The sequence below is a fragment of the Zerene cesonia genome, chromosome 13, assembly GCF_012273895.1.
Source record: "Zerene cesonia ecotype Mississippi chromosome 13, Zerene_cesonia_1.1, whole genome shotgun sequence".
NCBI classification, from domain to species: domain Eukaryota; kingdom Metazoa; phylum Arthropoda; class Insecta; order Lepidoptera; family Pieridae; genus Zerene; species Zerene cesonia.
Genome location: NC_052114.1, coordinates 1006036 through 1023008, shown reverse-complemented (window position 1 = coordinate 1023008; position 16973 = coordinate 1006036). Strand labels below are relative to the sequence as shown.

Here is a 16973-nt window from a genome sequence, read left to right as displayed (position 1 = left end):
AATATCGATAAAAATTATGTATTATTAATCAAACATATGAACGTATAAATCACGCGGCCGGATCTCGTACTATTAAAAATCCATGTTAACACAGTTCTATTAGTAGACTTAGCATTTTTTTTTGTCCCGACTCTTCCGCTTTGCTTTAATCATCAATTTATAATAATGCATTTTTTATTGCACTAATTTATCCATTAACTATACTAATATTATAAAGCTGAAGAGTTTGTTTGTTTAAACGTCTAATCTCACGAACTATTCGTCCGATTTGAAAAAATTCTTTCGGCGTTAGATCGCCCATTTATTGAGGAAGGCTATAGGCTATATATGTACCACGAACGAAGCCAGGGCGGACCGCTCGTCTTCCATATAGAAAATCCACATGAAAGTAGTAAATAGAGCGATTGAAACCATAACTACAACATCATAACATGAAACTGCGCATATAACTTGTGTGTGCTTAATGCTCGCACATTACAAGACCTACTCCCATATCAGTGACCTATACTTTCTAGTCCAGTTTTTGCCCATAATTACTTTCATCTCAGGGCCACGCATCTGCCATTGTAAGTCTTGACCTCTGCATACCACTAACAAGTTACGGAGCGATGTATATCATGATAAGAATCCAGCGTACAATTCTATAGTCCGGTTTATTTTTTATATAGAGGTTTTGTTTACTTTATGTTTAATTATTAATAAAGGAAATAAAAATCGAAACACGTTTCAATAAATAAAAGTTATTCATTTAATTCAATAATTAATACTTAGTTGATAATATTTTTGTGTTTTTGTTATTATAACATTATTGTAATTACCAATAGCCAAAATATCTTACATATTAATATTTCTTCCTGCTACTTTAATGGTTGCCTGGTAGAGATCACTACCTAGCGATAAGGCCGCCTTTTGCTTACTCTTAATGTAATGTTCTACTTGTTTTTTTCTTATTAGCAATAAAGTTCCATTTTATTTCATTTCAAAATCTTTACGGACAGTCTCTCAAGAAAGCAAATACCTGATACATTTAAATATTTGCAAAACTAAATTGAAACGTATCTAAAAATACTATTACACCTCAAGCCTTCTTAAAAACGCCTAATTCCTAAAAAACTTTGTTTGACTAAACATTTGCTAAACACAGTTAACGCAGCATCTAACCGGTACTCTGCAAATAGTAAATTCTACTACGTTCTAGAATACGCTATTGTCTCAATAAATAACTTTCTAAAGAGATTTACAATAACGATATACATAGCTGACAATGAAATAAAATCTTATACTTATATTCTTATATTAATATTATAATGCTAATTACTATATTATAATAAATCCTATTTAAATACTGCCGTATTCCACTTTCATGAAAGACCACCTCATGAAAGACGTAATCTATCTTCATTACACAAATTTAACTAATTTAAAATAAGCATACATAAGTAATAAACCCCAAAACTTTAATATAATAAATGATTAATTTACTATTGAAAGAGGTATGAAACTATTTTGATTTATACTTGATTTAATAATACGTCAAAAAAGCCGCGTACAGCATACGTGAAAGCAAAAAAAATAATTACATGTAAACGACACCAAGTCTGTGACAATTAACGTTTCAATTAACGGTGTATAAATAAATAATAACATTTTATATCATGTAGTAAGTATTCACAATTAATGTCAATATCAATTAATCGAAAGACTAGTTTATCATTTAAGTTTGACATTTATTCAAATTGCACACGGAAGTCTATTTTTGTAATTACATTCGGTTACATAAACTTCACTTCTTCTAGTTTTAATTGATACAAATGTTTTTGTAATTGATACGGTAAATATTAAATTTATTCCATAATCTAAATCTACGTAAATTCTCACTGCCATATTACCTTAACGCTGAGATTAGCTATGTTGATAAGCTTCTTGAACATAATTTTTATCGAAAATTCATACATAAAAAAGTAAAGCTCCATGTCCCCTAGTGGAGTAAGGGCCAGATGATATACATATGTTTAACTGATCGTATTTCTTTTCATAAATCTTATAGAAGACGTATACCTAATTTCTTTATAACATATTCGTGAATGTAGGTACATAATAGTTTTAAAAGTGCATTATTTGCCTTGGTTTTGCTTCATAGATCTAGTAACATTTGCAATCAGACTATGAAAATAGATTAAAAACACGCCTACATATTGAATGTGTATCATAACTCACAGGCTACATCTGTTCTTTATTAATACAAATAGTCTTGAGTGAAAAAATTACATATTTCAGCAGTCATCGAAAATGTAAGCCCGAGTGTCACCGTAATTTCTAAGATGCTTACTTAGTGAAAAATGGTAATATAAAGAAGGAAAAAGGGAGGAAGATGTTTGGTAGATAAGACAAGCTCTTAACAACATATATCCGAAACTTTTTGCCGCATAACATTTATTGTCTCTCATTTCTTTCACGTACTTTAATTACTTATGCTTTACAGAGTCTAACAATATAAACAACAAAAGAATGTTGTATAAACAATCTAGCATTTAGCGAGACCTTGACATATAATAGCAAATTCAAGGTAGCAAGAACAGGACGCTGCGAAATGTCCGTACCTATTCGTTTGCAAAACTTTATTCAGATAGGTATAATTAACATGTAACCTATCTGAGTACATGAAAATACCATTATTTATTATGAGAATGCTCCAGAAAAATGTTTGTTTTTTTCGATTGTTTTTATTGATACTTAATGAATTTTAAATCGAGACTTATTATTGGTTATCTTTTTTTATTTTAATAACGATAGGATTCATAGGCCTTTTCCTTAACCTTCCTAGTCCATTCCTTATGCCCCCATCAATCCTTTCCTTACTCCCAACCCCAAGCGGGCAACTCATTTGATAAGACCCTACCTCTGTCAATGTTCATAGGCCGTGGTGAACACTAACCATCACGCAAACCACCAACTCAGTTGCCCACCCTAGCAAAAATATACATGTATTCTGAAAACAATACAACCCTTTTACCCCAGGTCACTAGGAAATAAAAAGCTCGATTTTGTGTTTGTATTTTGATTTATTCAAAACGTTTCTTCGTATTGTAATCATAAAACGTTAGCATCTTATACCCAAATTAAAACATTAACTAAAAAGGTATGTGTTTCATTATGATTCATAAACATGTGTTTATCTCAATACATAATTGTATTAATGTACTTTATTATCGATATTTCTTTACTCCAATATATTTATGGCGCAATTTATTTATCATTCATATAGCTTTTAATATCTATAAACCAGTAAGTTTTATCAGTAAAAATGTATTTTATACTACCTTATTTTAAAAGTATATCATTCATTCACTGCGACTGCTACAGAAAAGAATTATAAAACTGTGTATTAAACAATGTTTGAATATTTATCCTCCTTTCTTTTCCAAAACAGATTGATGCTTCACACACGTAAATATATAGTTATCTATTAATACAAGTAAACTCAAAGATATAACGGTATATATCGGCCCACAAAAAACTTCCTTTCTCGTCCGATCTGCTTCTAAAGCGATTATTAACGATTTTGGTGCGCCACACATCTCGCGGTCAAAGTTACTGGGTCAAACAAGCCACTTTACTGTTATCTTTGCCTTTTAAGAGATTGAAGAAAGCTATCTTAATCGACGTTTTGATGGTATAATTAATGTCCTTATACAATCTTGTATTTTGCTTTTTATAGAGAGGTATTGAAAAAAACACAAACACCAGTTCACTAATATTGGAAGCTGTTTATTTTTTACATTCACAACTTTGATCTAAAAACGAAATTTACGTGTTTTAGTACGTTTGTAACGTTTTCACGCAAAAACCTTTGAGCTGATTTAGAAGATTCTATCACCATTAGAAAGCTGCTTTACTGAGTGACATAGGCGATAATATATGTACCAGGGGCAAAGCCAGGGCGAACACCTAAGAGAAGCTCTTTATTAATTTACTGCTTGATGTTACTACTCAAGTTCAAATCTACTACATCTCAGAGTCTGTCACAAACTTGCTATTCTTAATTAGCCGGCGATTCTAAAAACCGTATTTGTTTTTTAAAAAGTGGTAAATAAGGTGAAACTTTAGCCTCCAAACACGGCGTTATGAAAAAAGGACAAACACACACTTTATAATATTACTAGCTAATCCGGCATACACTGCTCTGCCTTACTCTTGTCATTGAGGGCCATAAAAAATAGATGGTGCCCATTTCTCAGACCTAACCGATATGCACAGAGAGTTTCATGAGAATCGGTCCAGCCGTTTTAAAGGAGAATAGTAACTAACATTGTGGAATGAGAATTTTATATACATAAAAATACACGACATATACGTCAACAAACATTATTAAATATAGTTCTGATACATGTTAAAAAACCAATAACATTGGATATGTACCCATACACAACATAGCTTTTGCTATCAAGAGATAAGAAGTGTTTCTTTAAAGCTTTTGTTAATAGCAATGTTTCCTTATATGAAATACCTAATAGATCAGGATCAAATAAACAAAAAAGAAACAGAAACCACTTAAATTATATCAAAAGTTCACGAATCCAATTATCTTAGTTGTTCGGACCGACTGTTATTGCGGTAAAGAAGATATCGTATATTATTATATCGATATTTTACATTATGACGCTATGAGCTTTTTTTCTGTATCCACTTCACTCAAAACCGTAACGCAATTTTCACATCTTAACCCTTGGCATGCCTGGTAGGGTCTGTCAGACCCACACCAACGCGCAAACCGTTGTAGTTCATTTAAATTTGAATTTCGAGCCTCACCGTTTTTAGTAGCTGGCCGTTACTAACCGCGGAATGCCCTCCACCCGCTTCCTCAGCCCGCGGTCTGCTATCAGCGTAAAAAGACTTGCGTAAAGTGCCTCCGGGTCCCATAGACCCCACCAGGCATACGGCGTGACTTTATTTTGTAAGTATTTATTTTTCTTTTTTCTTATAAATATTGGAATTTGTCGGTTAAATAATATTAGTTTGTACATTATATTATCCTATTTTATTTTTTTTCAGTTTAATCATGAATAAACAACTAACAGACGAGAACATAGCAAGTTTATTATTCCAAGAGTTGGATGTTGAAGACTTAGCTGCATTTGATTCAAGTGGAGAAGAGTTTGACGAAGATGCTACGTTTGTCCCGCGAAAAAAGATCGGAAAACCCAGTACATTTGTGAGACATGTAGTTGTCACATTTGTCTTGTCTACTCGATTTTTGAATGCGCAAAGTGTTACCGAACCAAAGCTTTACAAAGTGTAAATGCAAGGGATGAAGACTAATAATTTTGTTATTAAGATTAAGTATATGATAGTGCCTCACACTGGATTAAAGTCTGATTATGATCTTAACACTTTTGATACTAATTATATGTTAACAAAGTTATAGTCACGAAATTTTGCTTAAAAATTTGAGTTAAACTTTAATTTCAAATATTTTAATAAAGTTGATTAATTTCTAATATGATTTTTTTACTATCTCTTTTTTGCCCTTTAAACATGCGTCTTGAATCATTAAATCACTTAACAATATAAAATTTATTGAAAAACATGCTATTTTTAAATCGGGGTCTGAGAGACCCACCAGGCATACAGTGTAACTTATGCCCACCAGGCATGCCAAGGGTTAAATATTATTGTTGATTCTTGCAGGACAATTTAATTGTTAAACATTACAGTATGTGAATATTTATGTATTCATCTGGTCTTTTTCAACCAACTTTAAAAAAGGAGATTCTCAATTTGACTGTATTTTTTTAGTTTGCTACCTAATAACTTTCGACTGCGTAGTATCCATTTAACTTTCGTTTAATTTTGCCAATTAGGAGGCAGAGCAATTTTTTGGTTAAAAAATATTATTTTAAATTGACATGTTAAATTAAAACGTGTAGTTCATGTATTGTTCTTCTTTCCAGTTGCTCGTATTGTGCTATCTCAACAGCGTGTCTTCGCGACCTTCAAGCAATGAGTAAGTTATCACTTTCAACTGTTTCCGCAGGTTTGACAAGGTTAACTTCACAATAATATACGAATAATAATGTGGTATTCACAAAGTACCATATTAGTGTATTGGTATACCATAAGGATGTAATTGTACAACTTTTTCTTTCTGGATACGAAATATTGTATATTTTCTTGACAACATCAACATTAATACAGCCAAATAAGGCTTTGTTAAATTAGTTAATTGTGAGACAAAAGAGTATTATCATAAAAAACAAACACTGAGAACAAAATTATTATCGAAAAAAGGCAAAACAACGATACTTATATTTGACGTAGTTCTCAACGGTATAATGGCTATGCCAACGGTACTAATGCAAAAGATAACATCCACCGCTTAGAATTTCGGAAAAGTGCACTTTTTCAACTAACACGAAATACTTAACCGAGGAGCTATCTTTGAAAACGCGGGTTCAGGTATGCTAGAATTAGTTTTCTTTTGGCTTCGCTACTGCCTTTAATATGTACAGAAAATGCTTCATAATCTGCTGTTATAAAAAAAATACAATGTCATGTTAATTTTTTTTTTATTATTTTAGGTCTGGTCCTATAAAAGTTGAGATGCCAATCGACAGCATAGCCCAGGATGCATCAGCAAAGGAAGAGCGATCTATTTATTACCAATCAGATCCTGCAGAACTTCAAGGCGGAACAACTCTTGATATAGTTGATAAAATTAAAGCTATTAATGAGGGTCTTAAGAAACCGTATCGTCAACAGTATAATTACAACAAACCGCACTCGGTCGGTGGTTACGAAATCGATAAAGATATATTGGAAAAAATCCAGCAAGCTATTGCATCTGGTAAAATTCATACTAATGGAGGGCCGCAAAAACAAGCAGAAAATAATTTGTTGCAAAATGAGGAGGAAAATTTCAAGCGCTATATTCATTCAAGAGCAATGAGGCAAAATCAAGGAGTTCCTATAATGCAACATCCATATCTAATGAATATCCCCGTTTTAATAATGCCACAAAATGCGGATTTATACAATCGATTCGCTATTAATAACGATTTAAAATCTATGTCACAGAATGATGTTTATCAAACCAGACAAGAATCCTCCTTTCCCAGTTTTCCCTCATTTCCATCATTTCCATTTCAAAATTTCCAATGGCCATTTGCTCAATTCTTCCCTTTTATTATCAAGGATCCCTTTTTAACATTTAGCCAATCTGGTGGCTGGAATAACTTAATTGAATATGGTCAAAACGCTGATGTTTGTACTCGGAAACAAAAATCTGTAAATGAAGGTACAGAGGAAATAAGTCCCCATGAAAATGACCTTGATGATGGAAGCAGTTTAGATTCAGAACAAGCCGAACACAGACGAGAAGCCCGCGCTTTGAAAAAACGCACTGTTAATAACCGCTCCGTTAACCAAGAAATTGAAGATGATCAACAGCCAAAGAAAATATACGTAACAAAACCAGTAACAACAAATATAAAAAAGACTACTAAAAAGCCGTATGTTGAAGAAAATGAGGAAGTCAAAAATGAAGATTCAGGAGATTTACGTTTTCCTTTTGGTGATTTTGGTTGGTTTGGGAATAGAAAGCCTGTAGCCCCCAGTCCAGGGTTCTTCATAAATAAATTGCGTGTAAGGAAAGGAGGTGTTGCAATCGCTGGCCCGGGTGGCGTAGCGACAGCTGGAAGAGGGGGTACTGCAATAGTTGGGCCTGGAGGTCTGGCATACACTCAGCCTGGTGGATTGGCCGTTGCTGGTCCGGCTGCACGAGTCATCGCCTTATCTCCAGATGTGGACCTGAATGCTCTCATCACACGTATTCATCAAGAAAACGATCCATCAGTCCCACGTTCACAGCAACCGATTAGAGAAGGAAAAATAGTCGCAACTGGACCTGTAGTTTTTTATCATCCCAACGAACAAACATGAACCCATTTATTTCTATTAATTTCCTACCTCAGTATTAACTTCTAATTCTTTGCAACTAGATATCCTGAAATGGAAGAAGGAAGTACTAACTTGGATTGGCGGCCAGATACATCGGAATCGTACTATTACGACGGTATGGGGATAATGCAAATGGTGAAGCCAGGCTTGCAGTTCGTTCTTCGCCTTAATCCAGAAGCGCTCGCGGTAAGCGGTGCTCGAGGCTCTTCTATAGCTAATCCAGTTTCACAAGTATTTATTAATAGTAGTGATAAGGGCTCCATAATGCACAGTCCTATAGCAACCGCCGTTGCAGGACCGGGTGGCATTGCACACGCGTTGTCAGAACTTTACATTTATGGAAATGATGACTCTAGTGATAGCTAATGTTAAATAAGTATACATTAATAGTATAATAAATGGCGAAAAACAGTTTCGAATGTGTTTGAAACTATTTTTTGAATAGTGAAATTGTATTCTAATTACTTAATGTAATAAATGTATGAAAGTTATCATATTGTTTTATTTACTCTACATTTTATAATAAAATTCATTTCATTCTTAGCATCAATTTAATATTATTATTTAGAATTAAATGCCTATTGTGCAGTGGGAATTAAAAGCACTGTAAGTAATAATTGCTCATAGTTTGAGACAGGCGCAATTAATTCGTATCAATTAATCTATCCATAAAATAAAAAAATCACAATGTTTTTTTAAGTTTGATTATTATTATAGAATCACTTCAATGAAGGGATGGACCAAGCTGATGATAAAAGTTAAATACATATGTAAATAACAAATCAACACTATTTCATAATAAATAGCTTTGAAATATTTAATCACCTGAAATCAATAATTATGTAATCGTTAACATTTTTTTTCAATAGCGATTCAACCCAATACCTGCCATTCTATGGTGGAGCAAAAGGCCAGTATTTAGAAATTAAAAAGGACACTTTAGGCTCTGTTCTGAGTGAGAAGATTGTGCCTGAAGACAGCTTGAGTAATGAGAATGTATTAAAGAACAGCGAAGATAACTTACAATCTAAGCTCTTTGCTACAAATCTTGGACAACTGAAATCATTGTCTTCAAGTTTGTTGAGATTACACAACCTGGGAAGAAGACTCGGATACTTAGGAACCAATGAGAAGGAAAGGTTCAAAACTCAATTGGCATCGCTTGGTGAGACTGCGTCAAACACTATTAAGATTGTTGACGAAATTGGTGAAGATTATGATGTGCTGTTCAAGAAATCTAAACCAGAATCACCAGTTTCAAGGAAATATGACAACTATGATGATGTGAGTATATAGTCGCGTGAGACATTCACAAACTTTCAATGTATAATTATAAAATAATATGAGTAACGCAGAAAATATTGATATCTCATAAAATAGTTTAATGCAAGAAATACTTTAGTTTCATACAACTTACGAAATGAGTAAATTCCCTTTGAAGAAGAGTGTAAAGATTTTCTATAACATTTAAATCATAAGCTCAACTAGTTGCATGTGTTTATTTAAATTATATATTTTCAGAGTGACGAAGAAGGAATCAGCGTTGGGACAGACGAAAACGACAGTGTACTCGACAGAGCTACGATTGCTGAAGCTAAGCCTGTTGGTGAGTTTATTTTTGTTCGAACTAAGAGGCTTATTGATTATAATGTGTCATGAGGGTGGAGAGTGAGTGTTTCGAACAATAAAAATGCCTAAAATTTATTCACAATAGCATCTGGAAGTATCTCTCTGGTTTCATTAATATTATATTTTCTTCTTTCACTGTATTTAAACGCTACACCCTTTCTTTATTATTGCTTGTGTATGGGGTTCTTACTTTATTGGCGTAAACTTCTTATGTTTGAATGTGGTACCCAGATGTTTTCAATTTTTCTCCTATCTCTTACAGGTCTGGCAGTAGTTGGTGAGAATGGTTTAGCAGCATCACGACCCATGGCAACAGCAGTCGCAGCGTCAGGAGTTGCTTTAGCCAGACCCATCGCTACCGCCATAGCTGGGCTCGACCCAACCTTACTTGGCATTGCTTTCCAACATAATCCACACGAAAAAACTATTCAAGTTAATGGCAAATACGTAGCCTGAGTCAGTGTCCGATGTCAGTCTGTAGTTCTTAATGCAGCTCTCTAATAAAGCTCTCTGATTAATGTGCCACAAACATATATTTACTAAAGAATTTAGATTTAGAAATTATTTAAATTATTTTTTACGTTTGGAATAAGATTCCAAGGTACGAATTGTGATTGTAAATTAAATATATTAAAAATTATCGTTGTTTTCTCTATCATCTTAAAATGGTTCTATATTACAGGATATTCAGGAATATTTACTAAAAATTATAATGAAATTTTACGATCAAAGCAATTAAGTTAATCTGTAAATTTGCTTATCATATCCCCTAGGCGCTCTAATTATACTACTTATAAACCCAAAACAATAAAAATCACAGATTTTTTTTTTCATTATTATTAAGCAGGAGTAAACAATTAGACCCTTATTAAGAAATAGAAGTAAGATAGGAATATAATTGTAAATAACTAGGCAAGAATCAAACAAAGGGCCTACGACCAAAGAAATAAAAGAATAATGGCGCCGTCAATGAAATAAATTTTACTTTAGTCACATCGTCTATCACATTCCTCAATTACATATTTATCAACATGCGTAACTAAATAATACTGTACTACAAAGATTAAAAATATCAATCACAGATTAATTCACTATCAATTTATCATAATCATCATTTATTGTACTTTGATTTTCATATCTCTCTTCATAATTTTTTTCCCCAATTTAAAAATGAACCTTAACAGCAACAGTACAAGGTACAATGTTATTAGCAGGATTGAAAGTATTGTTAGGAATAATCCACCTTCATAGTACTTGATGAGGCTATACATTCCAGCAGTTGGTGGTTGCAGGTAATTTCCACCATGTTGAATAACATGCTCGATCCACCACACAGCATTATCCAAGGGTGGAACTGGATACTCTCGCATCAAGGAACGCAATCTAATCATATTCTTTTTGTAGCTGAAATAAAATTTATCTAAACTAATACTATAAAGAGGAAGAATTTGTATTTTTGTTTGTTTGTTTGTAACGTTTAAACTTAAAAACTACTGCACCGATTTTAAAAATTCTTTCACCATTAGAAAGCTGCAACTTCGCTGAGTGACATAGGCTATATATGTACCACGGGCGAAGCCGAGGAGAACTGCTAGTAAGTAATAAGCACATTGAATAATATATACCAGTACGAAGTAACTCATGAATGTATTAAAGAGACGCTGATAAACAAATAGGAGGATAAATAACAATGCTGATAAGTGAAGGTACATTGTTGGCAGGTGGTTTTTAGTAAATTCTTAGCTTTTGCCCGCGGTTTCATCTTATCATTCTATCTATTTAAAAGACCCCATCAAAATCCTTTGCTCTACGTGATTCTAAAGATTGAAGCATACATAGAGACATAGGGACAGAGAAAGCAACTTTGTTTTATACTATGCAGTAATTCATTGAGCTTATTTTTAGAGAATAGAAAAAAAAGAGAATTCGAGCCCGGATAACTTCCGCGATTATGAATGCTATACAACTTTAAATTAAAGCATGCCTACATTGAATGCATTTGAATAGCTCATAACAAATTATACAACTACTACGGGACTACTTCTACGGCAATCGACCTCCTCCGCTCGTAAACATTTCCAGAGTTAATGCCAAAGCATGACCGAGACCCACAAAACAAAATCTTATCAAATCACTAACCTCGTATCCTCAATAACAGATTGAAGAGCATTTTTAAACCCTTCGGCTGTAAGACTAGGAAATTCTAGACTTAATCCTATTTTGTGTCGCACGTATTTTTCAACATTGTACCACTGGTCAGCAAGCATTGGAATCCCGATTAATGGGACTGCAGCATTAATGGCTTCGTCGGTTGACTGTAATCCGCCTTGTGTTACGAATACTTTTACATTTGGATGTTCTGTTAAAATATTATGGACATTAGGAACGATTCACTGTTAATTATATAAATGAATGCAATATAAACATAAAAACATTATTTAGCACATCCTCCACCAACTCCATCGACTGGCTAGTTGTCAATTAACTCATAGATTGCCAGTCTGAAAGTATGTCTCTATACGTAAATGAAAACTACAATAAGAAACAGAAAAAAAACAAAAATACTCCTTACACTTAGGTAATAAGTAGAAAATTCCACTGCAGAAAAAAATAATATATTTTCATACATACTTAAGACATCAGTCTGTGGGAACCATTTGGACGTTTTGATATTTTTAAAGTTTTCAGGTATTTTATCGCTGTCCCATTTCCACAACACATCGTACGGTAGATCTGACAAAACATCTGCCATAAGTTTTATCTTCTCAGGATCAAGATCATTTGCTTTTACGTTAGATCCAAAACTTATGTAAATAACGCCATTTTTGGATGAATCTAAGTATGTTTTGAGATCCTGAAGAATAAGAACACTGAAATTAACATTTTTTTTATTTGATATATAACATAATAAAATATTGTTTATTTATCTTACATTTGGCAAAGGTTTATCCGGTGTTTGATGTATTCCACCAATATAGAGAATATTTGGAGCAACAGGTCGATTATCAGCCCAGAGAGGGTGTTCATTAATAAAAATCATTTTAACGTTACTGAACAGCGCTTCGAAGCTGGGCATGTCATCACCAAAGTATTTTCCAGTCAACTGGTAATCCAGATGCTGTGTGCTATATATGAGGTAGACTAGATATAGGAATGAAAATGTCTGACTGAGTTTTTCAAATAGTGTTAAATTGTAAATGCGTTGTTGGAGTGGTGTTGGGTACAGGAAAGGATGGATTGGGGAACCGGCAACGGCGTATTGTGGCGCTGCAACACCCAATGAACTGATTTGAATCATGGGTGCTTTTATAATATGGCTCAATCCTAGCCCCGCTCTAACACATGCTTCAACGATCACTATATCGTAGGTATCTCTTTGATCCAAAATAGCTTTTTTAACTTCAGGTACTTCTAGTTGCGCTTCAAATATCAAAGGCATAACTTCGAAAATCGCTTTTATTTGTACCATAAAGTCCTCTTTTCTTCCTCTAGCCGATGACAATAACTGACTCACATATTTATATGATACATCATGTACGTCAATTTCCGTGAGGTTTGTTGGAGATTTGCCTTTGGGGAACACTGGATCCGGCGTTATGAGTACAACATCGTGACCTCGTCTGGCTAATTCATGCACTATGGGTCGGAACACCACTTGGTGACTTATCGACGGTGTAGGAAATATGGCTAAAATTCTTGCACATTCTGATGAATTAAATACAAACAATACTGTAATTAATACCGAGCAGCGTAGCATTTTGTACAAAATATTATCACTACTAAATTGATTTCTTTGTATAATTGCCTTATAATTTGATTTTAAACTGTCGTAACATTTAATATTTTATCGGTTGGATTAGCATTGGGTCAGATACATAATCACAAAAATACGTTCTAAAATATTTCACGTGTGTATGTTATCTTTCACCTTATTGTGTACTTCAGCTGATATCTACATTGTTTCAATATATTAATTTTTTTATTGTGTGTATTATTTACTGTCTACATTTAGTCTGCTATTGATGTGTGATTCGTCGAAATCTCATATACGACAAAAAGATGGATTAATTTTATAAAACAATAATGTTATTCACTACGTCAAGCCAATTTCATTGCCAATAAATATTTGACTATAATAATTCAGTTAATAAATGCCGCATTTATTTACATATTGTATCCACATAAAATATCACCTGCAAGTTGGTTTGAAAAATAATAATAATATTCTAGCCTTCCGGCCGGAGTTTTACCCTTCCCATTGTATTCTAAAACTATCATCCCGTCTTTTCTCTTCTTTTTCCGGGTCTTAAACTGTCTTTGTATTACACTTCATCAAAATCTGTTAACTAGTTCAGGCGTGAAGGAGAGGCAGACAGACAGAGAAAAGTATGTGCATTTATAATATTAGTACGGAAGTAGTCATATCATATTTCGTACAATTCAAACTATGAATACACTTGTTATATAAACTTGGTCAACATTTTTAAAGAAAAGAACCATAGTGCAACCATAATATTGTGATAACGCGCAAAACATATACATTTAATGCGTAGTTATGTAAATCTCAGTAATATACAATTATAATACACATGTTTATTATTAAGCCACGCGCCATTTCGTTATTTACATTTCTCGTAAACATTGTAAAGGATTTTAAGAAGCGATATAACATTATGATTTTTTAAATTATTTCGACACTTATAGTACCTATTCATAAGGTTTATTTTAGCTTGAGTTTTAATTGTGGATAGCAAATTATGGAACTATTTCATATTGTAAACTTTTCTAATAATATTGAGTACTAGCCGCTCGCTCGTACAGATTCTATAATACCTATATCTACCTAGTTATTAATAGTATTAATATCTATGTACCATGTAGGGTATAAAAAAAATTTTCAAACTTAGAATCAGAGATACCGCTAGAATGAATCAGAGGGAAATGCTGAATTTATTAATGAATATTAAACAAAAATTGATCAACTAATGTCCACTATTCCAAAGGCTCATGGTCCTTTGTTTCACACATAACACATGTAAAGTTTTATAACATAAAAAAATATGATGCATCAAAAACCGAATCTAGTTTCGCTCGAATGGTGACGAATCAAAAAATAATGAGTAATCGCTTCTAAGGATGGTATTATTCCGCAATTGTTGGTACTTGCAGTTTTGAGGTGTAATAAACTTTAGGGAAATAAGTATTTTATGGAATAGGGATTCTTGGAAATGACTGTGAATGCAATTATTCAAAATAGCGGTAAAACATGAATAGGTGATAATTTGTTTTATACTAGCTATAACCCGCGGCGTCACTCGCGTGGTATAAAAAACCCTTTATGATAATCTAGACTATAATCTATCTCTGTACCAAATTTTATACAGATACGATAAGCTGTTCTTTGCGTGAAAGAGTAACAAACGTCCATACTTACAAACTTTCAAGTTTATGATATTAGTAGAATAATTTTGAAGTTTATATAAAACGTCATGTCACTATGTTCTCATACGATTTTCGAAAATTTTATTCTGTGTCTCATTTTATAAGTTTTTTACAAATATATTACCAATTTTTTTTTTTATTTATGTTTGACTTAAATTTCTACTACTTTAATTCGAATCACTTTAACCTTACTTCTGTCATAGTGACTTTTCAGTAATCTGTGCTTATCTATACTAATATATGAAGCTGAAGAGTTGGTTTGTTTGAACGCACTAATCTCAGGAGCTACTGGTCTGATTTGAAAAATTCTTTCAGTGTTAGATAGCTTATTTATTGAGGGAGGCTAAAGGCTATATATATACCACGGGCGACGCCGGGGCAGACCGCTAGTATTAAAACTATGGACAATAAAACAATTAAAAACAAAGCTCCGTTATTTTCTCTAATTATCTGCATATATTTCTCGATTGTTGAGTAATAAACAAAGTATTATTTCCGGGTTTCCGATAACATCTTATGTTTAATGGATGTCTTTTGGCTTGGCGCCAAAATTGCAGCCTTCTGACAATGTCCCATCTATGATGAGAGACAAATGGCTTTCTAATCTGTGGTTTATACAAGGTCTTGTATCTTGTAGGGTTTCATCAAACAACGGCAACGGAAACGAAGAAAACTCTATGATTATGTATGTCTAGTATGAACAAAGAAGAAAGACTAAATCAATATGTATACTTGAAAAAAAAAAGCTTGAATTCAACCGAAATTTTAATGTTATCCTAGGCTTTTATATAAACTTTCATATTCATAAACTCTAACAGGAATTATACTTTTATGATTATAATGATACTTTTAGCTTCGTTTAGTAACATTTCCTTGAACAAAATGAAACAAAACTTGTACATAAAATTAACTTTGTATTCCAAGGATAAAACATTAAACAATATTTCTGAACTAAATCAGAATTTTTGATTACAAATTTTGTAACTTTCAGCATTGCATCATCATAGATTATGAAAATGTACCTAAGATGTGTCATTAGTAAGCTAATGATATGTGTAACATTAGATGTTTGCCAAACATTGTAATATGCTCTACAGTTCCGGCGTAATCGATTATTGAGCATTCAAACATAAAAATATTATGTAGTGACCAGCAAATTAATTTCAAATTTGTTTGCAATTTCTTAGTTAAATTAAACATCTTAATTTAATGGTTACCTTAAAGAGTTGAGAAAATAAAAAAAAACACACAAAAATTATAACAACAAAGTTTCTTAATCACTAAAAACTAAAAAATAAACATGGTATCCATTGTACAATTGTAAATTTTGTAAATAAAAGCCATCCTACTAATATCACAAACGAGAACGTTAGTAAGTATGGATGTATGTTTGTTACTCTTTCACGCGAATACAGCTTATCGTATCTGTATGAAATTTAGTACAGAGATAGATTATAGTCTTAATTAACACACAGACTAATTCTTCGGGGTACCACGCTGGGTAGCTAGTATCAAATAAACTAAATAAAGCATCACGTTCAACTAAATGACGAACATCGAACCAAAATTGAAACACACGGACGAACAGAATTACTATTAGTTATTTAATTAGTACACAGTTCAAGAGAGTATTAAAATATTACAGGATATTGAGACCTCATTGTGGTATAATTACAATTTTAGATTGAAAACTATCCTCATTCATTACCTTCCTACTATTTTATCATCACATATATCCTACTACTATCACCATTGGAAAGTGGTATATCCCGAGTATATAAATCATAGGAAAACTGTCAAATTATACAAAAAAGAAGCAATATATTTGTATATGTAACTAGCTGTTGCCCGCAACTTCGCCTGCGCGGTTTTATTAAATTTTCATTGTACAAACATCAGCCCCCTGTTCTATCCTCTTGAGGGCAGAAGTAATAAATTTTTTTCTT

General features: G+C 32.8%; 2 protein-coding genes and 1 long non-coding RNA gene across 3 annotated transcripts in view; 2 read left to right on the top strand and 1 right to left on the bottom strand.

Moving 5' to 3' along the window:
* Positions 1-10225, top strand: part of LOC119831216 — a 15338-nt gene extending 5113 nt beyond the window's left edge. The window contains exons 2-7 of the mRNA XM_038354506.1: positions 5952-6004; positions 6579-7931; positions 7998-8273; positions 8826-9240; positions 9478-9562; positions 9848-10225. Coding sequence (XP_038210434.1) covers positions 5952-6004; positions 6579-7931; positions 7998-8273; positions 8826-9240; positions 9478-9562; positions 9848-10041 — 2376 coding nt within the window. The 3' untranslated portion in view covers positions 10042-10225. The remainder of the gene's footprint in view (positions 1-5951; positions 6005-6578; positions 7932-7997; positions 8274-8825; positions 9241-9477; positions 9563-9847) is intronic.
* Positions 4723-5183, top strand: LOC119831099. Its single transcript, XR_005287881.1, has 2 exons — positions 4723-4954; positions 5053-5183. It is a non-coding gene; the product is annotated as an uncharacterized LOC119831099 (long non-coding RNA).
* Positions 10226-10700: 475 nt separating the features above from the next.
* Positions 10701-13342, bottom strand: LOC119831214 (UDP-glucosyltransferase 2-like). Its single transcript, XM_038354505.1, has 4 exons — positions 12518-13342; positions 12217-12439; positions 11725-11944; positions 10701-10989 (listed from the first exon to the last, which is right to left on the bottom strand). The coding sequence occupies exons 1-4, from the start codon at positions 13340-13342 to the stop codon at positions 10701-10703; spliced, it is 1557 nt and encodes a 518-aa protein (XP_038210433.1).
* Positions 13343-16973: the final 3631 nt, after the last annotated feature.